Source organism: Rutilus rutilus, assembly GCF_951802725.1.
Source record: "Rutilus rutilus genome assembly, chromosome: 22".
Lineage (NCBI taxonomy): Eukaryota > Metazoa > Chordata > Actinopteri > Cypriniformes > Leuciscidae > Rutilus > Rutilus rutilus.
The window spans coordinates 6,858,905-6,882,040 of record NC_140227.1 but is presented as its reverse complement, the minus strand read 5'-3'; the positions used below and the strand labels follow the sequence as shown (position 1 = coordinate 6,882,040).

Genomic DNA, 23,136 nt, shown 5'->3' with positions numbered 1-23,136 from the left:
GCTGGTTTCGGACACCACTACAAATGGCAGTCCCTTCAAATAATGCCCTATTTGAGGGTATGGGGGCCATTTCGGATATGGAAAAGTAGGAAAAGTCTCAAAGTCTCATGAAAAACTAAAACTTTTCTTCAAATTGTAAATGAATCACACAGAAAGAAAGTAAAGAGCACTCCTTTTATAATCCCTGATGCTGTCGGACAGTTCAGTATGATACTATAGTACAACAATGGTACAAAAAGAGAATATTAACATTTTTCCCTATACAATTTTATTTTTGCATGTTACTGTTGTTAATGCAAGTTTTATCTGCATTTCAATTCAAACTCAGTGCTTTACTGTTCAATCTCCAATCAATAAACATGTAATATTATTAGTAAATGTACTTATTAATGCGAAACAATAGTGATTATGATTCAATTACCTTTATGATTAAAAATCCCCCCAGCGCCACCAAATAAGGTGCTGGTGCCAGTACAACCATCTGTAGAACTTAGTGGCACCAGAGCTACTGCTCTCAAATGTTAGTCTGGAGCCTGGGTGGTTCTAATTAAGTGATAAAAAGTTGTTGCAAATGTTTTACAAAATGTACATGCTCATCATGCACCAATAAAATGTGCAAGGCGTTACATTTTATTACCAAATTATACATAATATCTCAGCAAAAGCTTAACCTTTAAAGTGCCAAATGGCACACCCTTGGCAACAATTTTAGTGGCAATTTAGTTTTTTGGAGTTCATTGGATTATACGCTCAGTATTTCTGAGCCAATCATTACCCAACCTCCTACTCAAATTCCACTAGACATTAGCCTTCGGAAATATTTGTCAATAAAATTACGCTAAGACGCTAAGAACTGTGCTGTAGAGTCTTTCAGAGTATGGTCTCCTCTCTCCTCCACTTAATAGCTTCCAGTGTGGCACTCAGCTCAGCCTCCTTGGTAGCGTGACGTTCGTTCATGACTGCAATTTGCTTCTCCAGTCGCCACAGCTGCTCCTGGTGCTTTTTTCGAGAACTTCTGTAAGTGCTTGAGACTTTACTGTTGAAAAAAATGTTTGTGATTGATCCTAGCATTCGCATACATGTGTGGTTGACATTTAGCTGTACACAGATAACGTTAACGGTAACTTGACACAGATAACTGCTCGCACTACTCTGAGCGGAAACTGGCGTGAGAGTCGTGGATGCTGACAAGGATGCTAGTGCACCTCTTGAGACCAGGAGAGTGAGGGTTTACTATCACAGCTTTTACCAGTTAGCCTCTGTTACACTGACACTCATCCCAAAAAACTCCACTCCCACCTGGGTCAGCGCACCAATGAAACTTGTCGATCTTACCCCATTCAAAACGAGATTCAAATCTGCATCAACTGGCATGGGAATTGGATGCACTGAACACTGAAGTCCACAGCCACCAGCATCAGTTGCTAGTGTGCCTCTTAAGGCCATGCGAGTGAGACTTACCTGCCCATATCTTACCAGCTTGCCTCTGCTATATATTATATATGTCAGGATAGTTTTTAGCGAAAGGCGTGGGACTGTCAGATAGCTTTAACGGATAGCTTTCTCCAGGTCAGCTCCTGGAGGGCTACCTTTTTGCAGACTTCAGTTCCACCCTGCTCTAACACACCTGATTATCTGGTTCAGGTGTGTTTGACTGGGGTTGGAGCTGAAATCGGAGACCTTCTTGTTATAAACTGGGTGACCATGTGACTATATCAATTGTTGCGATGACAATCATGTGAGTTCAGATACTCTAGTTATTATGCTAATGATAGTGTTGTGATGTAAATTTCATGTGGTTTTGGGTTACTTGTAGTAGCGGGAGAGACGTGCAGTCTCCTCTCTGTTGACCCTCCTCTGAGTGGTGCTGTCTGTGACCGCTGAGTCCAGCGACTCACGTAAAGCCGCCACTCTCTTCTTCAGTGATTGCTCCCTGCAACAGGAAGTAGAGCATCCACAGGTTAAGTAACGTGTCTTTTTTCATGAACTGTATGAGTTTGTATGTGTTTTGATGTTTTTTTCCCACCTTTGCAATGCTGCTTGCAGTTCTCTTAGAATAGAGTGATTGCGAGGACCAGGAATTCCCCCTTCAACTTCTATATTTGCCAGATTTTCAGCAATTCTCTACAACCGAGACCAGGTATGTCACTTTTCAGTGTTTTTGAAGCATTTTTTTTTTTTTTTTTGAATTTCTAAGAGATTAAGCATCTGGTAGTTGAACACATGAAATGGTAGTTAACAAACCAGTTCGTACATATTCACCTAGGCTCTGTTTACACCTGGTATTAATATGCATTTTGGTCGATCGGATCACAAGTGGATGACGCTAAATACAGGTGTGAACGGGGTCTAAAATGTCTTGAGCTTGTCCACTTTCGACCACTTCCAGAGGTAGTCGAAAACGCATTCGACCGTATTGCTTTCGTAGTGTAGACGCTCATGTGGTCGAATATGTTCAAACAGCCACAAAAGACTGTCTACTCTCTGCCTACTGACCTAATCCATAAACATTATGGGAAGCGCAGTAGCCCGATGGGGTTTAAACTGACCCAAGTGTAGTTTGAAGATGAAAAACATCCCAAGCACAATGTTCTCTCACCATTCCTGATTTCTAACACACACTCACTGAAACGAAAGCTGCTGCTCCCTGTTTACATTCTCCGTTTTTCCGGCATCTTCAGGCCTGTTCAAATTTAAATTGCGCAAGCTTATTTTGTCCATTAGATCGAAAGATCGGAAAAAACACACACATTTACCCACCCATAGACCCTGCCTCCCTTTGAAGTAATCAGGGCAGAAGTGGTTGAAAGTGGACAAAAGAGACTAAAAGAGATTAAAACACCAGGTGTAAACGGGTATGAGTCTCCCTCGTCTACTTGTGATCCGAACGACCAAAACGCATCTTAATACCAGGTGTAAACAGGGCCCTAGATCAGCTGGACTAACCTTCTATTGACAAATTAACTCTACAGATTCCTAATTGTAAGAACAATTGTAACGTCAATATTTCAGTGGCAGAGGGGCTGAAGTATTAAAGTGACCCTATTAAGCTATTTTAAAGGTTCCTAATTTTGTTTTGGAAGTCACCTACAATAGGTTTATATGCATTCAAGGTCAAGGTATATTATTATCTCTCATAATATACATAGCAGCTTATTAATACACCTATTACCATTTCTACATTTCAGGAGGCTTCAGCGCTTGATATACAGTGATACGAACATTGGCATTGCTTTTTATGTATAAATTCCAGTTTGGGTCCTCATCCTTTTGAAGTGCATGCAAAGTGGATTCACAGCGGTTTCTCGACATGTCAATATCACAAACCAAACTCTTCTAATTTCAGCTACACCTACAGTGTTTGAGGGCAGATCAAAGTAGACATTGTTGACGGGCAGCCAATGAAGACCATAGGCTGGCATTATGTGAATTTGTTACATTATTATGTACGTGTGTAACACAGGAAGTGAGACTGGAATTACTGATGATTCATTTCAATGGTTCAGAATCTATTCTTTCTTTTAGGAGACAATACGTTTATTTGTCTTGCACTGTGATCTTTAAAACTTTGCAACTCTTTTACCTTCACAAACAGGTAATATTCGAAAAAGCATAATAGGGGCACTTTAAACTTAAGCTGAATATATTACCCAGAAGATATGGCATTTTGAGACCATGCAAACATAAACCAGTGGTGTCCTGCACCTGGGGGTCACCTTCCAGCAGAATTTAGCCCTAGCCCTAATTAAACACACCTGGACATGCTAATCGAGGTCTTCAGGATCACTAGAAACTTCCAGGCAGGAGTGTTGAAGCTAAACTCTGCAGGAAAGTGGCCCTCCAGGAGAAGGATTGAACACCACTGTCCACAACAGTCAGAGGTGAAGATATCACATTTTGCAGGCTATTAAAGAAAAATAAGCTTTTAGGTCATTCACATTATTTCTCATATGAGTTCACACATTTCAGAGCACCTGCTGGGTGGCTCTCCTCTCCCCCAGCTCATCTCGCAGACTGTCCAGGATCAGAGCACCAGCAGAATCTTGGGCACTCTGGACCATCAGCGCCAGGTCCAAACACCGTCTCTCTTTTTCCAGAAGCCGAAGATTCCCACGCATCTCTGACATCTCCTCCTGCGTAAAATTAAATCAAGTTATGAGAAACTGTAAATTTCAACTGTAAAGTAAATGATAAAACTGCATTGCATCACACTCATAACATATATATAAAGCATATTAAGTATAAAACTTGTTCTGAATATAGGAAGTAGGGGTGAACTTTTCAAAATTGCCCACCCTGACTGTCACCAGCTCATACATTAGAACCGCTTTCTCTTCTTTGTTGTTTTTGGAAAGTGAACTGGTGCGACCTCTGACCCCTGCAAGCGTGCCAGTGTCAGGACTGATCTTGCCCTCTCCTGCTTTGCCCCGCTGCGGGATACACATTGTGGCCCTGTCCTGCTTCAGCCTGGCAATCCTCTGGAGAATTACACCAGCCTTGCCCTCAAACTCCTGCCCCGATAAGCTGGAGTGTACAGAAAAAGAGAGAGAGAGACAGAGGCTTTTCAGAACTAAGATGACGTCTGTTTCAATATCAGACAAATCGATTACCAAGTTATTTATCAATGTATTGCACTATAGAAACAGAGGTATTTTTAAAATAAGCTTAAAGTCAAGTGTAAAAAAACTATCACTGCGTCTCAATTTGCATACTATCCATCCTAAATAGTATTCAAAATTAGAATTAGTACGTCCCAAATCATAGTATGTTGAAATGAGTATTCCAAAGATACCCGGATGGTCTACTTTTTCCGGTTAGAAATTCGAAGTGCAGACCCGTGCGCACTCCAACGGCTAATATTGCCCACAACCCATTGCGTGTTGGACGAGGAATAAAAAGTGTTAAACTACAAACATGGCGGATGTGCGAGTCTGACGGTTTCGTAGAGAGGTTTAAATACAGGGGTTTGAGTGATTAATTATCAGTATCTAACCTGATTAAAATATATTTATTCAATGTTATCCACATTATATTTAATCTGCAACAGCATTGTGAACTTTTGTAATGATACATTAGGTCATTAACTTTTAAATGCATTATTGTGCAAATTCCAAACACATGAGGAGAGTTCTCTGCATGAAAGAGCCACGTCTGACAGATCAACATGTTACTACATGTCTCTCTGAAACGCCCACACAGAGGTCAGAGCCGAACCAAGATGCTTGCTATTGGTCAGCACTGCAAATTGGTGTGTCAGTGATCACCAAAGCATTTTTTGCGTAGGAATATGTCTCTTTACCATCTCAAGTCCTTCCAGTGAAATTTTTTCCCATTGCATTTCGCATATGTCGAGCAACAGTAAATATGAGGCAACAACCTGTTTGTTCTATTCTCAGCAGTGCCCTCTGGTGGACTGGAGGATGGCTCGCCTTTGTCCGAGTTCACGTCTGTTAACTTTGAAAGGTCAGACTGCGGTGTGCTCATTTGTTCTGTAAGAAAAAAAACACTGTATTTGTATGTGTGTGTGGTTGTACATTAATGTGTTTATGTGTCACATGAGCTGTAATTCAAAGAGTGTGCAGCACCTGCGTTCTGTTGTTTTCTGGCTTCGCACAGGGATAGTAGGTCACTGTAAGCCTCCTCACACTCCTCACTGTCAATCAAAAAGCCATTATCAGCATACCACTCACACACACACGCTCCCAGTGCCAATCTTAGGGGCCAAAGGTCAAGGTTTACAATATCAAAAAGAGTCAAGAAAACAGTTTCAGGATCAGTTTTAGAAGCAATCGTGATATGCCAAAGTGACTAAGCCCTGATCCTGGATCAGTGGCAGTTTTCGGCACATGCAGTGTGAGACAGAGGTGAAGACAGCAGCACACCAGTATGCCAGAGCCATGTGTAGAGCCGAGCTGTCTGCCTCCTGTCGGCTAAGACTCATGCTCAGCTGCTCTGATTCTCCTTTCCTCCTGACCAGTGCGGCATTCAGGCGCTCATTCCGAGCTTTCAGTCGCTCCAGACACCTGCTCAAACAAAGCACACCCGTCAGAAGAGATTCAGCAGTTCTAGCCTTTCAAACTTGTACAAAAATCACTGCTTACTAAGGCCTCGCTATTTTACCAACACCTTAACTCGAAGTATTAAGCTGGTATGCGGCAAGAAATTAAAATTCACCCTATCTGGTTTCTAAAAGCATCCGTTTTTTGACTGCGTAATTCTTAATCAAAATGTCATAATGACTTTCATTAAAGCTCGCATTAAGGTCTTTCTCCATCCATTCAACAATATAATTTTTTTTCTCTTTTTCTATAATCTGTTTCACTTGGATGTACATCACAATGCATGTCTCTACTTCCATTTCATACATTAAACACAAATATATATGAATGACAACTCAAATAATTTATCAATTATAATCACAATTTTGTAATTGTGTCCGGGCAGACAATAAAAAAAGCAAAGAAATCCCATAGTCTAACAGTAAAGGTGGGCTACATTTTCTATGTAGTGACCAGAAAAACAAAAACTTGGGGGTGGACTCTTTTAACTTTTGACAGTGAGAAATTACCCTAGCAACCATCCAGAACAGCCTAGCAACCGCATAGCCACTCAGTCAACAACCATCCCAAATGCCCTGGTTTGCACCCATATGTATTTTTTTTATTATGTTTTTTGAGATTTTTTTTATGAGATTATCTAGGTGAGAGAGGAGGGAATGGAATCAAGAGGTCAGTATTGATGGATAAAGCTATTCATCTCTCACCTCTGCAGCTTCTCGATCTCAGCCTGAAGCACAGAATCAACGGTGCAGGGAGATGAAGGGGAGTCCGGCCTGGAGCCAGGCAGTTTGCGGGACAGCAGAGGGGATCCAGAATATGGAGGAGAGGAAAAGCAAGGGCTCGAAGTTCGACTAGAGGACAATGATGGACTAACAGGAGGAGAACGACTCACTCCGTACAGCCACTTCCTCTTCAGGTCCACTAACTGCCAAAAGTTCAGCGGCAGCGAAAGTTAGAAAATTACAATTAAATGACTGAATTAAAAATACGGAATGAACATTATTTCATCAAATTACCTACTTGAAGACTTTTTAACTTATTAGTAAGTGTATTATTAATTTGAGGTTCTATCGATATACAATTGTTAATATAATTTGATGAACTTTTAATATTGAAATATATTTTAATATAATTATATACGCAATCATATTCTAATATACTTTTAATATATTCACTATATGTCTAATGGTACCATTAATTGCTCCAGAATGTAAAAATTGGGAATATCCCAATCAACCTTTTCCTGCAGCCAATTTTTCTCGTCCTCAAGATCAATCAGCATACTTTCAGCTCCTATAAGCTCTTCCTGGTGGCTCTTCAAGGAGGTGTTGAGGTCTTGGTTGTGTTTGTACAGTGAGAGAACATCCCGCTGATACTGACGTCTCTCATCAGGGGGCAGAGCAGAGGGGTATGAGATCCCCAAATCGCTCTCCATCTCCTCCAGCACCTGGATCAGATTACAGAGATCAGAGCCTGAGGAAGCTCAGATGCAGTAGAGTATATACATGCTACAGCGAGAGGCTGGATGAGCACCTGTATAGCCTGAACCCAGCTCTCCCGGCCTGCAGAGAGATGGTGTGCTTGAACTCTCTCAGAATCCTGAGTTTGCAGCCTGAGCATCTTCCTCCCATGACCGCTGGAGGTCTCGAGAGCGGAGAGAACCTTCTGCAGCTCGTTCCAAAGACCACTGCTGCCCCCTGTGGGAAAACACACATTTCGGTTTTTTTCTTTTTATGTACATTTCCAAATTATTGCTATATTCAAATTATTCAGACAGTTATTAAATTAACTACAAAAAAATCTAAACATGTAACGAAAAGAAAATGTGGCAAAACACCACTAATAATGTTGAAGTGTATTATTATTAATAACATTAATATTCTCAATTTATAATTATTCACAGTCAAATTCATCAGTATTTTTGATTATCATTTAATTATTAAAAGAATATACTTTATTCTTTAGAAAGTTATTATTACTATATCATTTTATTATATATACAAATATTGTATTACAATTATATAAATTAATAATATTAATATGAATACAATAACGTAATAAAATAATTATTTTCTTTTGGTGAGTTTTTTTGTAAGAATGAATATGGATGAAGTTGGGAGGAAAAATGTAGAATGACGTTCTGTGACGTATAATAATAAACCTTTAGATGTTTGCACTCCATTACGAACACAATTCCTAGATTTCTAGATTTAGAAGTATTAGTTTTTCTCCCAAATTCATCCATTTCATTCTTACAAAAAAATCTAAAGAAAATGTTGCAAAACTATCACTAATCAGTCAAATTCCTAGAATGTTTTATGATCATTATTTTTATTCAAATTATTATAATTAAAACAACAAAAGTATTTATTATTAATAATAATAACATTTTAGTTGTTTGCACTCCATTATGAACACAATTCATAAATGAATTAAGTTTTTTTTTTTTTTTTTTAAAGGTGCATTGCAAGTCTCTGAGTTTTTGCAGAACTATGCCCCCTTCTGGCGACACGCGAAACTGCAACCAGAGTTGTGCACGCGGTTAATTGGAGTTTGCGTTGGGGTTTGGGATGAACTAGAAGCCGGTCTCTTTGAATCCATCTTCTACTTTTGCAAAAGTCGCTTGAGTTGTCTTCGCTGAAACCTGCCAGACATTGCCAGGTGAGCGTGAACGCGCATGACGTCACGCCCAGTCGATTCCGTCCCGAATCCCTCTTATTTATTTTACTGTACAGGATTATAGAGGCAATCGCAGTGATCATAGAAGGGCTCATTCAGCCCATCAGGCAATTGTTTAAGCATGTATGGGTTAGAAAAACGGGTATTTTTAACATGAAAAGTCGCTTAATGCACCTTTAAATAAAAAAATCATAAAATTTCTCATGAGTCTTTTAGAAAAACATACTTGCATGAGTATAGGAAATGTTAAAGTTTAATAAGTAGTTTTGCATTTGGAAACAAAAGTCTGGCAGGACCAACAGTCCAGTAAATAGCAGGCTGTCCGTTCTGACACAGCATTTACTGTGATTGACGATGAGGCATTGCATAAACAGAACGTGCCTTCTGAGTCCCTGCAGATGTTCTTGGTCTTGGTCTCCACAGATGCTGTGCCAGCGTCCACCGCTGTGAGGCTGCAGGCCGGAGATCTCAAGCCCTGCTGCGGGACGCACCCACTGACCCGCACGTGACCCTCAGCCGGTTTCATCTCTCTGTGAGAACACAGACCCTTTCACACACTGTACTTGTTACAGCAAAACTACATAGTTTGCAATTGTTTGAGACGGGTATTACCGTGGTATTTGTAGGGAGTCCATCTTCCTGTTGAGCTCAGAAATGATCTGCAGTAAAGTGCTCACCTCCGTCTCACACTGCGCCAGTTCAGAGTCCGCTGACACCAGACTGTCCGATCTCTGCTGGAACGTGTCACTTGTGTGAAATAATGTGCAAAACCAGTCTTTACTTACTTTTTGGGTAAGGTTGGGTTAGGCGGGATGACACTATCAACTGGCCTAAAGTAAGTATTTAAACACTTTCATTCAATATAATCCAAGTAGCATCTGCAAACAAAGGATGCTAGGGCTCAGAAGTAAATTCAATGACATTTAAAAGTGACTATTGTATCACAGGAGTAGTTCAAAACATTCACTCTGATTGTTCCACTAACATGACAAGCAGGAAGAGTCCAAATAGTTTCATATCTATATTGTTCTATAATGTAGATTTTATCTTTGTACGTCAAAACAAACTCATGAAGATGCCTATAAAACAATATGGGTGTTGTTGATTTCTGCACCCTTTTGTTCTGAGGGGAGGAGGAGGAAACAGGCACATCCTGTAACTGCACTTCCTACAGCTGGATTGTGGAGCTTACTGTGAAAAAGTAGCTCTCAAACTGTTGTTCTCAGTATTCAGATATAAATATCATTTAACTATATGGTTTAGGGACCTCTTTTGCTGTAGATGTTTCTGCCAATGAATTGAGTTTGGTTTGAAACTGGTGACTATCCTAAATTCCTTGCAGCACTATACTATAATTAAATGACATTTCATGGCCGTTATTAAAATATGATCGTTAAAAAAAAAAAAAAAAAGGTTTTCACTTTACAACGTTGCATTAACATGTGTTTAAAAACAAAATCTATTTTTCTGCTTTCTGGATCAGATTGAGAGTACACCGCATCACCGTCCCAGAAACTCACCTGTGTCATTTGTCTGATCTTGGTTCAGGTCCTGTCCTTAGGGAATGTCCCGAATGAAAGAGTGATCCAGTGCTGTCTCTGTCTCTTCTGCTCGCCGAGCTTGTGAAGCTTGTGAAAGCGTGTACGCCGTGAGCTTCAGCACATCCCGATCAAACACTCTTCTTCTCCACTTTACTGGGCTAAACCTGCTCTCTGCTGAACACATCTCTTCTCTTGATTGTCGTCTCCACCCACTGTCTTTTTAGATCTTTTCCTGTTTGGTTTATTTTTGACTCTCTGTCTCTATAGAAGATTATTTAATAAATCTTATTGTTTATAAATAAAGTATTTAGAAATCCTCTCATTTAAATTATCACTACAGTTTTTTATTGATTACTACAGTACAGTGCTACTATTTGGTAACATGGTTTTAAGGAAAATGGAAGACTACAATATTCTGTATGCTAAATTATTTAGCCAACAGGAGAAGCTGTAAGTTTATATAAATGAAATTATTCAGGATAGACCCTCACAGTTCAGGGATTATTATTCAAATTGTGAATCTGAAGCTGTAAAAATAAAGAGTAGCATATTCTTCATCTGTCTATCAACTGTTTTTAACATTTGTAATGTATTAAATTAGGAGTTGTTTTGTAATTCAGTTGATAGAACTGACATTGAGGTACAGTGGGGGTAAAACTTAACAATAAGGTCTCATGTGTTAACATTAGTTAATGCATTAACTTAAAAAACTAACAATTCATTTTTACAGCAATAATGTTAGGCTATTATAAGGGTTTCATGTTAGTTCACGGAGCATTAACTATTGCTAACAGATACAACTTTTGATCTTAAAAATGTAGTATTAAATGTTACATTAACTCAGATTAATTAATGCTGTAGAAGTATTGTTCATTGTTAGTTCATGTTAACTAATGCAGTAAACTAATGTTAACAAATAAAATTTTGGTTTATTATGAAGTGTTATCAATATCAGTACCTTATTCTTCTCTGTTTATTGTTTTCTATTTAATTTTCAGTTTTTGTTGTTGAACTGCTGGTGATAGTAGGCTGATGGAGAAAAAGAGTCGTAGCAGCACAATCGCAGGGCGAGGCGTTTTTTTTACCGGTCGCCCGGAGTTGTTGAACTGTCAACCAGCTCATCACTGTCACTTTTTTATCCAGCCATCCAATCACAGTGGAGGAGGGGCGGGACAAATACCACACCGACCAATCAATCTTCACATTCTGCTTGTGCAACGAAACGACAACAACAACACATCTCTCCATCCAAAATTAATGCCAGAGCAAGTACGTTGCATTGTGTCGACATTTCTATGTTCAGAAACAAACTATTTGCGAAATCAGATATTCCGTATATCATAGCACATAATAGTGTCTCAACTAATAAAAACGCTACGGAGAGAAGGCGTTTTTTTTCCAGAAGCTGGGCTGGCAACGCTCCTCCAGTCCGCTAGAGGCGCCAAAGAACAGAAACACGCTTCAGCACTCGCCTCTGAACGTCACCGACACAGAAGCGAACGAGGAAGCGTTGAAGAATAATTTTGTGATATTTTTTTCTCTACTAAACTCATATTTTCATCTGTTGTATGTTCGGTAAGTTATTGTTTTACGTTATTTCTCTATTCTACTTGTGCTGCCTGTTAACGTTACATTTCTCTTATGTTTATTAAATCTCTCTTGAGAAATCACGAATGTTGATTCACTGTTGTTGCTTTATTAAAATACATTTTTAAAAACATACCTTTAAAAAAAAAAAGCTAATTCAGGGTTAGATTTTAAGATAAGTCATATTAGAATACTAATTTAATATGTTACGACTGGGTTTTTTATTGAAGTCATCTTAGAATTGTTTGCTTTTACTTAACCCTTAATCGTTAAAATGTTAAATATAAATGTATTCTTATAAAGTATTTTAGTATATTTTTGGTTTATAGGCCTATATATAATTCTTTTTTCTTTTTTTTTACTGTTGTTTACTGTCTATGGGATGGTGTCAGGTTGCGATGGAGACACCTGAGCCCGGACAGGCAGATGGAGAGGAGCGTATGATGGACCTGAGACCCAGGACCCGGTCCAATCCGGAGGGTGCGGAGGACCGGCGCAGCAGCACTGGAAGCCTGAACAACAGCAGCCTGGCCTCCCCTCCGCAGCCGGCCGTGGGCAGCCGTGTAGAGGGAGAGGGAGAGGCGGCCAGCTCCGATAGCCCACCGATATCTGCCACCACCATCCCTGCCGCTGCCCCTGCCGCTGCTGCTGCCCCCCCTGCTCCTACCCCTGCCCCTGTCCCTGTCCCTGTAGCTGCGGCAGGAATCAGCACAGTCAGCATGCCTGCGCTGGCTTCTGCAGTGAAGGAAAGACCTAAACCCCCTCAGCCGTCCATGGCCGCCCAGATCCCCCCATCTGCAGATTTACACCTGCGGGCTCCACGGGTCAACTGCCCCGAGAAAGTCGTACGTGTGGCAATAAACACAACTTTACAACATTTGCATCTGAAAACACTTTTGTCATTCAATTATATCTTTCTTAAACAGATCATCTGTTTGGACCTTTCAGAGGAGATGTCTCTACAAAAACTAGAGTCCTTCAATGGGTAATTTCATTTTTTTTTTTTTTTTACATTATTTTCCTTGATATACACTACCGGTCAAAAGTTTTAGATCAGTATGATTTTTTCATGTTTTCAAAAGCAGTCTCTTCTGCTCACCAAGGCTGCATTTATTTGATCCAAAATACAGTAAAAACTGTACTGTTTTTTTTTTTTACAATTTAAAATAACTGTTTTCTATTTGAATATATTTGAAAATGCATTTTATTCCTGTGATCAAAGCTGAATTTTCGCCATCGTAACTCCAGTCTTCAGCGTCACATGATCCTTCAGAAATCATTATAATATGCTGATTTGCTGCTCAAGAAACATTTATTATTATTCAAGAAATCATTCAGTGTTGAATTTGATGAACAGAAAGTTAAAAAGAACAGCATTTATCTGAAATAAAAAGCTTTTGTAACATTATAAACTACCGTTCAGAAGTTTGGGGTCAGTGATATTTTTGTTTTTTTTAGAAAGAAATCAAAGAAATTAATACTTTTATTCAGCAAAGATGCATTAAATTGATCAAAAGTTACATTAAAGACACTTATTACGTTACAAAAGATTTCTATTTCAGATAAATACTGTCCTTCTGAATTTTCTGTTCCTCAAAGAATCCTGAAAAAAAAAATTGTTCACAACTGTTTTCAACATTGATAATAATAAGAATATTTCTTGAGCAGCAAATCAGCATATTAGAATGATTTCTGAAGGATCATGTGACACTGAAGACTGGAGTAATGATGCTGAAAATTCAGCTTTGATCACAGGAATAAATTAAAGAAAAAAAATTCAAATTTTTCACAATATTACTGTTTTTGCTGCATCAAATAAATGCAGCCTTGGTGAGCAGAAGAAACTTCTTTTAAAAACATGAGAAAATCTTACTGATCTAAAACTTTTGAACGGTAGTGTATTCTATTTGAAATGACAAATGTATATTTCTATAAATGTTTTGCATTAAATGTAAATGATTTGCATTTCCAGATCCAAGACAAACGCCTTAAATATTTCACAGAAAATGATTGAGATGTTTGTGAGAACCAAGCACAAGATCGACAAAAGGCACGAGTTTGCTCTGGTGGTGGTGAACGATGATGCCATGTGGGTGAGTGGACAAAGCCACAGCTTCAACTACTCTGTCATTTTGAAAATCAAACGTTTCTGCCATTGAATTAAACTGTCTTTGGGTAGTTGACAAATGGGTCAGTGCTAAAAAAAATTCTGGGTCTGTTAATTTAATCTGGAATATTACATTTTCATTAACAGAATGAAATTCTTTCAAATCACTTCTTTATTTCATAGAAAATGCTTTGCTTTACTGCCTTTTAGTATTAATTATATAATATTATTGTATTTATTATATAGCTTTTAATTTATTTTAGTTTCTATTTTAGTTTGTTTATTAATTTTGTTATGTGCTTTTGTCATTTGTATTAGTTTTTATATTTCTATATAGATTTAATAAATTATTTCAGTTTTAATATTGTACTTCAACTGTTTATTTATTTATCTATTTATTTGAATTAGTCTAATTTTCCCTTACATTTTATTTTATTTAAGCTTTTTTTCAGTTACGAAAACAATTTTTAAGAGTAAAAATAACAACAGTTATTGACATTTTTCTTTCACACAGCTATCAGGCTTCACCTCTGACCCGCGAGAGCTGTGCAGCTGTCTGTACGACCTGGACACCAACGTCTGCGAGTCCTTCAGTATCCTTATTTTTAGAGTTAGGCCCATTTAGATGTGCTTTTGGAATCAAGTCGGTCCAGATAAACATTGAAAGCAGTGAGAATTAATCATGATCATAATAATCATTTCTTTAACTGTTACCTGTAGATCTGGAAGATTTCCTCAATGTCATGTAAGTAGTTTTAGTCTTCTGTTTTTGATCGTTTGACTTGTATGATTTTAATCTGTTGAATTTCTTTCTCTTGTAGTTTGCAGAAAATCGAACTTCCTCAGATGGAGAACATCCAGACCATCCCGCCTCCTTTTGTAGTTCGGACTCTCCTCATCTTCAGCCGGCCTTCTGGCATGCTTCAGTTCAATCCTCCTGATGCTGTCAAAGTAAGTCTGTTTCACCCATGTTCATGGGCCAATGACAAGAAGGTCTGGATCTATTTATTTAAAAATAATTTTAAAAGCAATTCACACTTAAAGTGACTTGACTGCACCTATTTTTTGTAAAGATACATGTTTTTGTATTTCTGAATTTAAATTAATTTAGATATTTTTGGGCCAAAAATATCAGGGTTGGTACATGTGTTCCAATATCAGAAAAAGGCCTTAGCAAAAGGATGATTCTTGAAACCTAATCAAGAAGTTATATTATATAACTATATCATATAGCTTGTATATAATTATATTATTTTTAGGGGCAAATTTTTTTTAGAGATGCATGAAGCACTGCTCACACAGAAGTCACTTCCAAACCAAGCAGCTTTCTGTTGGTCAGCACAGTGAATCCCGTTGAACTCATTGCGAAATCTGTGCAGGGAAATCTTTCAGTGCTGTGTAATATTCCAGGTCATTTGGATTTCATGCTCAAACTGCAAAATTACACACTAAAGAAAGTTGAAAATGTAAAAAAAGCATAATAGGACCCCTTTAAAGAACTTTTGTCCACCAAATCTAAGTCATGCGGTGCAACCAACATGCAAAAATATGCAGGAAAAAAGAAAACAAGTTCAGTTCAAGTTCAAGTTACTTTATTGTCCCCAATGGGGCAATTTGTTGTGCAGCAGATGTAGTATAGTACAGTATAGTACAAATCACACACAATCATACACACAATACAGAGATTGCCTACCTTGTAGGCATACAGTAGTTAAAAAACAGTAAACAATCAATAAATAGTAAGTCGATAAGTTATCTATGGTTCTTTATAGAATTAAGAAGCAGAATGGCTGCAGGTACAAAAGAGTGTTTATATCTGTTGGTTCTGAATTTTGGGAGTTTAAAGCGTGATCCAGATGGCAACATCTGAAATTCAGCCTGTAAGGGATGAGAACTATCTGTCAGCATAGATTCAAGCCTTCTCAGCATCTGCTTCTGATAAAGTTCCTCCAGCCCTTTCTGCTTAGAACCTGTAATGCAGCTGCTCATCTTAATTAACCTGGAAAGGGAGTTAAAGGAACACGCAGACTTTTTGGGACTTTAGCTTATTCACCGTATCCCCCAGAGTTAGATAAGTCCATACATGCCCTTTTCATCTCCGTGCGTGCCGTAACTCTGTCTGACGCACCCACCGCTAGCCTAGCTTAGCACAAAGACTGGAGGTAAATGGCTCCAGCTAGCATACTGCTCCCAATAAGTGACAAAATAACGCCAACATTTTCCTATTTACATGTTGTGATTTGTATAGTCACAGCGTGTGCAAATAACAAGGTCACATGAGACACAGCCATCTTCTAACCGTATACACACTGGGAACTATATTCTCAGAAGGCGAAGCACTGCTACTTCTGCGGAGTGATTTACTCCAACTCTGAGCGAACTCTCTGCTCCTCACCACAGGGCTTCTCAGGCGCTGCGAGCAAATCACTCCGCCCAAGTAGCAGTGCTTCCGCTTCGCCTTCTGAGAATATAGTTCCCAGTGTGTATACGGTTAGAAGATGGCTGTGTCTCATGTGACCTTGTTATTTGCACACGCTGTGACTATACAAATCACAACATGTAAATAGGAAAATGTTGGCGTTATTTTGTCACTTATTGGGAGCAGTATGCTAGCTGGAGCCATTTACCTCCAGTCTTTGTGCTATGCTAGGCTAGCGGTGGGTGCGTCAGACAGAGTTACGGCACGCACGGAGATGAAAAGGGCATGTATGGACTTATCTAACTCTGGGGTATACGGTGAATAAGCTAAAGTCCCAAAAAGTCGGCGTGTTCCTTTTAACAGGAAGTGGTATCATAGAGAGGTTAAAGTTGAAAATTTAATGAGCTACAACCCCTTAAAAAAACGTAGACATGTGTAGATTAATAGTTTGTGGCAAAAAAAAAAAAGCTTTTTTTAATTTGAAAAATATATTTAAATACTTTTTGGAAATTATTATTAAGATGTGTACACCCACATGTATTGTAAGGAATATTTACTTAATGGTTACACCACATGGCATTTTTAGAGTCATTGAATTTCAACTTTTAGTTGAAAGTGGTATGTTTCTCAAAACCATATGAAATCAACATTTCAAGTGCCACATTTCTAACATTAGATTTTCAAAATATTCTTTATCTTGCAGCTTTAAAAAAAAAAAAATCATTCATCATCAAAAGAGCAATCCTGTATGTCTCTAATATTCTCTCTTTCCAGAAAATGCTGCAGTCTCCATATTTCTTCTTTGATGTTGTGTATCTTCATAATGGATCCGATGAACCGACTGAGGACGCGAGCTGGAAGGTTTGAGCTTCCCATGATTCCCTTCCACCGACTCAAGTTATTATTTGCCTGTCTGTATACGTTTTTTATTCGAGGTACTGAACCTTCCTGGCTGTATTTTCAGGACGTGTACACCACCTTCAGTGAGTTGGACTCTAAGGGCATGTGCTATCAGTTCGAGGTGTCACTGTGTGGTCCTGCTATTGAGCTGCACAACTGCATGGCCAAACTGCTGTGCCACCCGCTGCAGAGACCCTTCCAGAGCCACGCGTCCTACAGTCTGCTGGAGGAGGACGACACGCAGGAGAATGAAGCCACAGTGTGAGCTTTTACTCAATATACCCCTGCAAATCTCCCAGAGACTGATGAACTCTAAAATGGAGTGACTGTGAATAACTGCATATATATGGCCTTGTCCACTATTTCTGTTCTGGGAATGTCTCTTTTATTACTTTTGAAAACATCAGTGACTTCATTTACTAAAGCAGCCACAACCACACAAGCTCAAGAGCCTATTGTGGAACAGTCAAGTATTGATGGTTTGATCTTTGCACAAGGCTAAGTTATGAAGTGTGAGTTATTTTACATCTTTTTGTTCTGTGGTGGAGATTCCCGGATGAGTTCATGTGATGGGTGCTAATGGTTTGGTGAAGGTCCATCTGGACAGCATCTAATAAATACTGTTTGCTTGCTCCTGTCAAATAAATGAAATGTAAATGCTCATGGCTAGAGAGGTTCCTTATACTATACAGTCCACAAAAACATTATGGTTGATGAGAAACAGTACATTGACAAAATTGTAAAAGACAACGGAATGATAAGGCATTTGAACTGCATTTTACTTAAGACATAATTTGAGTTAAAAAAAAAAATCTATATTTAGTGGGAACTAATAGTTGAGGAGGCTTGATGCTATCCATCATACTTTGATAAGATAATTATCAGTGAATTTTATTAACTGAATCCCTCATAAACATTATTTTGTATTGATGTACTCTATGCTACACTGAATTGTTTATTATGTCCTGTACTAAATGTATATCCTGGCATAAAGGTCTTAAAAGAGCCAGTGAATTTTACATTTTGAGCTATAGAACAAGGCACATTGATAATAGTTTGGACATTGGCAATTTTGTTTTGTTGTCCTGCATATTGTTATATCCACTATAGATACTTTGAAAACTTTTAATAAAGGATGATATAAATTTAAGCAGCAATACAATTGCATGACCACAAGAGATCGCCAGAGTACAGCCGAACAACAGAAAACTGTCTTCATTATAAATATTGAATTACTTTGTTTAATTTACCTTTGGGATTATTAATGGGAATTGTTTGTGGTTTCTTTGGAAATAGCTTTGTTTTGATTCTTTGACCACACAAATTTTGTATCCTGCTATTGAGCAGCACTAAGGTGCACAGATAATAGTCGGAAGAGTGTTCAGGTCACACGTTATTGTGTTAATAATCATTGACCTCTTTAACTTTGCAACCTCCTAAATTCTGAGAAGTATTTTGTTCCAAGCTGTAAACAAAGATGGAGGAAAACCTAATTCAAGAAGCTAAATTCTTAGACAGAGTTTTTAAATACATGCCGACACTCTTGAAAATAACGTTTTTTTATGGCTATAGAAATTAAGCCATAGAAGAACTTTTTTTTGAATAACATTTTAATCATCTAACAAACCTTTTGCCTACTATTAAGAATCTTTCGGGGAATGGAAAGGTTCTTCATGGAATAGCCTAATAGATGGCAGTAAAGAACCTTTTTGCTAAGATTTAAGTGTACCCACGAATACTCTGAGTGGCATTATTCCTTTTTCTTGTTCACCTAATATTTACTCCCCCTGGTGTTGTTCCAAACCTGTATGGCACACACTATCACAATATAATTTTACATTTTGGGTGAAATTTTTTTTTTCAAATGAAACTCAATATTTGATGGCACCAAACAAATTCTTGGAGTAATGACTAGATCTTGAGCCCTCGCTCTGATACCCTTTAATAATCTCCAGTCTTATCAGTGTTTGTCTGTCTTTTGCAGATTTAGCTTCCTGTTTTTGTCTTAGAGCTCACCTGCAATCTGTAAGGGATTTTGTGAGAACTTTTAATCAGTTTTAGTCACCCTCTGTAAATGACTTTCCGTTGAGGATGGATTGGCAAAGAGACAATGGCCTGCAGGAAAACCCCTGACTTACTTTATGTTCCCTCTTCACACTCTCCCAGACACGGCTGTCAGCTGCGAGCGTCATCACTAGCCCGGGATCAAACGTGCTGCCGCCTCCTGGGCTTCTGGGAGAGTTTGTTATTCATTCCTGCGAGGAGGATGACGGGTCACCATTGTTGTCCCTCCGACTCCACCGATAGTCTCTGCGGCTCTGCAGGAAACCGTTTCGGATGGGTTGTTTTGATCATGTGTGTTTATGTATCTGATCTGATCCAGGAAGAGATAGAAGGACCTGCTTTTGTCCTTTGGAGGAATATTGTTTTTCTTGGCCAAAGTGGGCGATTCCAAAATGACACTTGATATAAAATTCATTAACTCGTTATTAAATATTGAGAAATAACAAGATGGACGCCAAGAACATCTAATCCCAAATCCCACAGTGAACTTATGAAATAAGTGTTATGGATAAGTCTGATGGTGGTCTGCATTGCTTGTCAGGGTTGGGTGTGATTTATGAGGGAAAGTAAGGGAGGAGCTCTGTTTTTTTTTCTCTCTGTAGATCTCCATAGGTTCAGTGTGAAGTACCGATAACCTCTGGAGCTTTCCTGTGGAGGCCCGGAAAGAATCACGGCGCGGGAAGTGTCTCTGCATTTATAAACACAGCTACCGCCCCTTGTCCTGCTAGAAGTGTTTACATGTCTTTGCCCATGAGTGTGACAGCACTGCAGGGTATTTTGGTAACCTTTTAAACATTGCTTTTTCATAACAAACCTCTAGACTCCCAGTCATCAGAAGGTTCATCTCTTTCCCACCACTGGACCGCAGAAATGTACAACAACAGCTACTCCCGGGCCACATTCGGGCTGGAGGCGAAACAAATCCACAAGGCGAAGGGGAAAAGCTGCGGCTACTACATGAGGATCGTGTTCTTCTTCTCGTCTCTGATCCAGTCCCTCATCATCGCCAGTCTGGTGCTCTTCCTTGTGTACGGCCAGCCGGAGAAGACCGCCGATGAGAAGAGAGTAGAAGAGCTGGAGCAGGGCTTTAACAAGCTCTCCGCAGACAACAACAAACTCCGAAAAGAGAAAGCTGACCTCGCCGGTGCCCTCAAAGCAAAGACTGGAGAGAAGGATGCGGCAGACAAAGAAATAACAAAGCTGAAAAATGACTTAAACATCACAAGTTTAAATAGCAAAAACCTCCAGAAGGCAATTGTAAGTCCTTTATTTGTCTTAACTTTCGAGTCGTATTTCGAGTAACACCCAAAACTGAAAATTCTCATGTCGTTCCAAAGCTGTATGACTTGACAAAAGATGATGTTTTTTTGAAGAATGTTTCCAATGTTTTTAGTTAGTTAGTTTTACATTGGATTCTATTGACTTTCAACGAATGGACCAAAAAACAGACATTCTTCAATATGATTTAATTTGTGTTCCACAGAAGAAAGAAAGTCATAGAGGTTTGGAACGATATGAGTGTGAGTAAATGAGGAGTGAAGTTTCATTTTGTGTGTGAACTATCCCTTTAATTCCAAGATACTATGAGGTTAATCTTCTGTGATTACCTTTAAATTCATTCATTTCACCTGCCTCTTCACACCCTTGGTATATTAATCTTGTAATCCTAACCCTAACAATCATTACAAGTTTGATTTTGATTGGTTGTTTTACAGGCTCTTTGTGAGTCCAATAAATTGAAGCTTTCAAGCACTCGAAATACTCCACTACCATGTCCACCAATCAACAACAATCTGAATGGTGAGTGCAGTAACTGATCAATGAATAATCAAATTCATAAATGGACTGTCCTGTAGACGTGGCTCTCTTTTCTCTTGTCAGGTGAGGTAAAGACTCTGAATACTCTTCTGGATCAGCAGAAAGTTCTGTATGGTATCCTTAAGAGCAACTTCAGCCAGACAGTGGAGTACCTCAAAGCTGACTTGGACAACGCAGTGAAGGATAAAAACCAACATCATACTCAGGTGATACAACTGAGACAGGAAAACGTGAATTTGAAATCCCAGCTTGATGTTTACACCAAGAAATGCAAAGAAGACTTTGCCGAGTCCCTCACAGGCATCCAGACGGTCACAAGTGCCTTCCTAACCAAAATCGACAACTTCTTCACCAACTCGGTCACGTTTCACCTCACCTGCCAGAAACAGGAAGAACAGATGGAGAGGATTCGCTCCAACTGCTCTAGCCTTTCTCGACAGGTGGAGGACAAATTCCAGAGCTACCTGAACAATGTGGGAGCGAAGGTCTCGAGCATTCAAAAACAGAGCAGCTTGTTGGAAGTACAGAATGCGGAGCTGACTTCAGAACTGGACAAGTGTAAAACAGGTCGAGAGAAAGAGGCTGCAGAGAGCAGCCAAAAACTGCAAGCTACCCAACAGACGCATGACAGACACCTGGAGCAGCTTCTCAGGGAGCAAAGTAGACTGAGGGAAGCAAAAAAACTGGTAGACACCCAGCTCGCTGTGAAAGACGCCACCCTCATATCTCTGCAAAGTGGCTGCGTACAACAGGTAGGAGTTATGTTGGGATGAATAACAATGCCTAAAACATTGTGATCATGTTTAAATGTTGTAGAGTGTACCATGATTAACTCAATCTTCACTGCTTCTGCAGCCCAAACTTGCTGGTGTTCAACCCCTCCCACCTGGTAGGAGCCATTAACCACTAAAGGTAAGTGGTCTTCATCCGTCATGGGCAGAATTCTATTAGAAAGTCAGTATTCACTTGGCCCCGACCCACTCTGAAGGGTGACCAATCCTGCTCCTGGAGGAACCAACCTGCCAAAACACTCCTGCCTGGAAGATTCCAGTAACCTCAACGACATTGACCTTGATTCAGATGTGTTTAACTAGGGTTAGAGCTCAAATTTGCAGAACAGTGACCCTCCAGGAGCAGGATAGGACACCCCCGCCCTACCCAAAGACATACGTCACTGTCACCTTATTTTGAATCGGAGTGTTACCAATCACAGTGGTGTCAAATCCTGTTTCTGGAGGGCCACCTTCCTGCAGATTTTAGCTCTAAGACCCCTGCTTTTTAGTTTCTAGTGATCCTGAAGACCTTGTTTAGCAGGTTCAGGTCTATTTAATTGTGGCTGGAGCAAAACCCTACTGGAAAGTGGCCACCCAGGAGCAGGACTGGACACCTCTGAGCTTTTATTTGTGGCAAATAAAACTTGTATTAAATACAGCCTTGTAAAAATGCCACACTGTCTCTATGTGAGGCAATTTGTTGAAGCAACATGAAGATGTAAAAATATAGGGAATATTTTCAGCCCATAGTCTTTTAGGATTTCGAAATAATAAAATTACCCCACAATTAACTGCAAACCCAGGATCATGTGATGATTCAACAATATTATTTCCCTCAAGAAACATCAAATGTATACGTGATACGTTGCCTCAATTTTGTTTGGAACAACCTTTCCAAAAATGCGTTTTAAAATTTGCCCAGGACCTCCAGAGCTCAGAGGGACATGTTGCTGATCGTTGTTAACCTTCAAAACAAAACATACAGTACTTTGTGAAGTGCTATATTGCAAGTCACATAGTGGCATATATTCTGAAAGTATTAAATATTACGCTATATACAGTAATATTAAAAACCTTTTCAGGTTTAGATTTTGAGTCATTCAGAATGTTTTATTGAACTGTTTTCCCTTTTTTCCGTAGGTTGGGTGTGGAGAAAGGAATGATCTGAATCTCAAGGCCGGACTCTGAG

At 39.2% G+C, this 23,136-nt stretch overlaps 3 protein-coding genes across 5 annotated transcripts in view; 2 read left to right on the top strand and 1 right to left on the bottom strand.

The window, feature by feature from the left end:
- Window positions 1-609: 609 nt before the first annotated feature.
- ushbp1 (Usher syndrome 1C binding protein 1) lies at window positions 610-10,627 on the bottom strand. 3 transcript variants are annotated; one of them, XM_084395986.1, is made up of 14 exons: window positions 10,259-10,627; window positions 9,351-9,485; window positions 9,120-9,268; window positions 7,593-7,756; window positions 7,297-7,506; window positions 6,764-6,984; window positions 5,883-6,023; window positions 5,586-5,653; window positions 5,378-5,489; window positions 4,296-4,524; window positions 3,975-4,133; window positions 2,027-2,124; window positions 1,811-1,933; window positions 610-1,036 (listed from the first exon to the last, which is right to left on the bottom strand). In XM_084395986.1, exons 2-14 carry the CDS (start codon window positions 9,371-9,373, stop codon window positions 871-873), a joined length of 1,863 nt encoding a protein of 620 aa, XP_084252112.1. In that variant the 5' UTR covers window positions 9,374-9,485; window positions 10,259-10,627; the 3' UTR covers window positions 610-870. The 3 variants fall into 3 exon arrangements, with proteins under 3 accessions (XP_084252112.1, XP_084252110.1, XP_084252111.1); XM_084395984.1 differs by having other exon boundaries at window positions 9,351-9,472; XM_084395985.1 differs by having other exon boundaries at window positions 9,351-9,469.
- An 853-nt stretch (window positions 10,628-11,480) lies between these two features.
- Window positions 11,481-18,442, top strand: babam1 (BRISC and BRCA1 A complex member 1). The gene is made up of 9 exons (XM_084395551.1): window positions 11,481-11,854; window positions 12,259-12,711; window positions 12,793-12,851; window positions 13,839-13,959; window positions 14,488-14,566; window positions 14,694-14,718; window positions 14,795-14,924; window positions 17,167-17,253; window positions 17,357-18,442. The coding sequence occupies exons 2-9, from the start codon at window positions 12,265-12,267 to the stop codon at window positions 17,555-17,557; spliced, it is 1,149 nt and encodes a 382-aa protein (XP_084251677.1). The 5' UTR covers window positions 11,481-11,854; window positions 12,259-12,264; the 3' UTR covers window positions 17,558-18,442.
- A 717-nt stretch (window positions 18,443-19,159) lies between these two features.
- Window positions 19,160-23,136, top strand: part of plvapb (plasmalemma vesicle associated protein b) — a 4,454-nt gene continuing 477 nt past the window's right edge. The window contains exons 1-5 of the mRNA XM_084395550.1: window positions 19,160-20,613; window positions 21,072-21,156; window positions 21,238-21,926; window positions 22,030-22,086; window positions 23,088-23,136. The exon at window positions 23,088-23,136 is cut by the window's right edge and continues 477 nt beyond it. Coding sequence (XP_084251676.1) covers window positions 20,227-20,613; window positions 21,072-21,156; window positions 21,238-21,926; window positions 22,030-22,077 — 1,209 coding nt within the window. The 5' untranslated portion in view covers window positions 19,160-20,226 and the 3' untranslated portion in view covers window positions 22,078-22,086; window positions 23,088-23,136. The remainder of the gene's footprint in view (window positions 20,614-21,071; window positions 21,157-21,237; window positions 21,927-22,029; window positions 22,087-23,087) is intronic.

What these genes read in the sequence shown, in the direction of transcription:
- ushbp1 (XM_084395984.1), bottom strand. An exon ending in GACTCCCTACAAATACCACG is followed by an intron (nt 9,269 to 9,350) that starts GTAATACCCGTC and finishes GTGTTCTCACAG; the next exon opens with AGAGATGAAACCGGCTGAGG. An exon ending in CGTCTCTCCCGCTACTACAA is followed by an intron (nt 1,037 to 1,810) that starts GTAACCCAAAAC and finishes TTTTTTCAACAG; the next exon opens with TAAAGTCTCAAGCACTTACA.
- babam1 (XM_084395551.1), top strand. Translation starts at nt 12,265, where the DNA reads ATGGAGACACCTGAGCCCGGACAGGCAGATGGAGAGGAGCGTATGATG. An exon ending in AAACTAGAGTCCTTCAATGG is followed by an intron (nt 12,852 to 13,838) that starts GTAATTTCATTT and finishes TTGCATTTCCAG; the next exon opens with ATCCAAGACAAACGCCTTAA. An exon ending in CAACGTCTGCGAGTCCTTCA is followed by an intron (nt 14,567 to 14,693) that starts GTATCCTTATTT and finishes TGTTACCTGTAG; the next exon opens with ATCTGGAAGATTTCCTCAAT.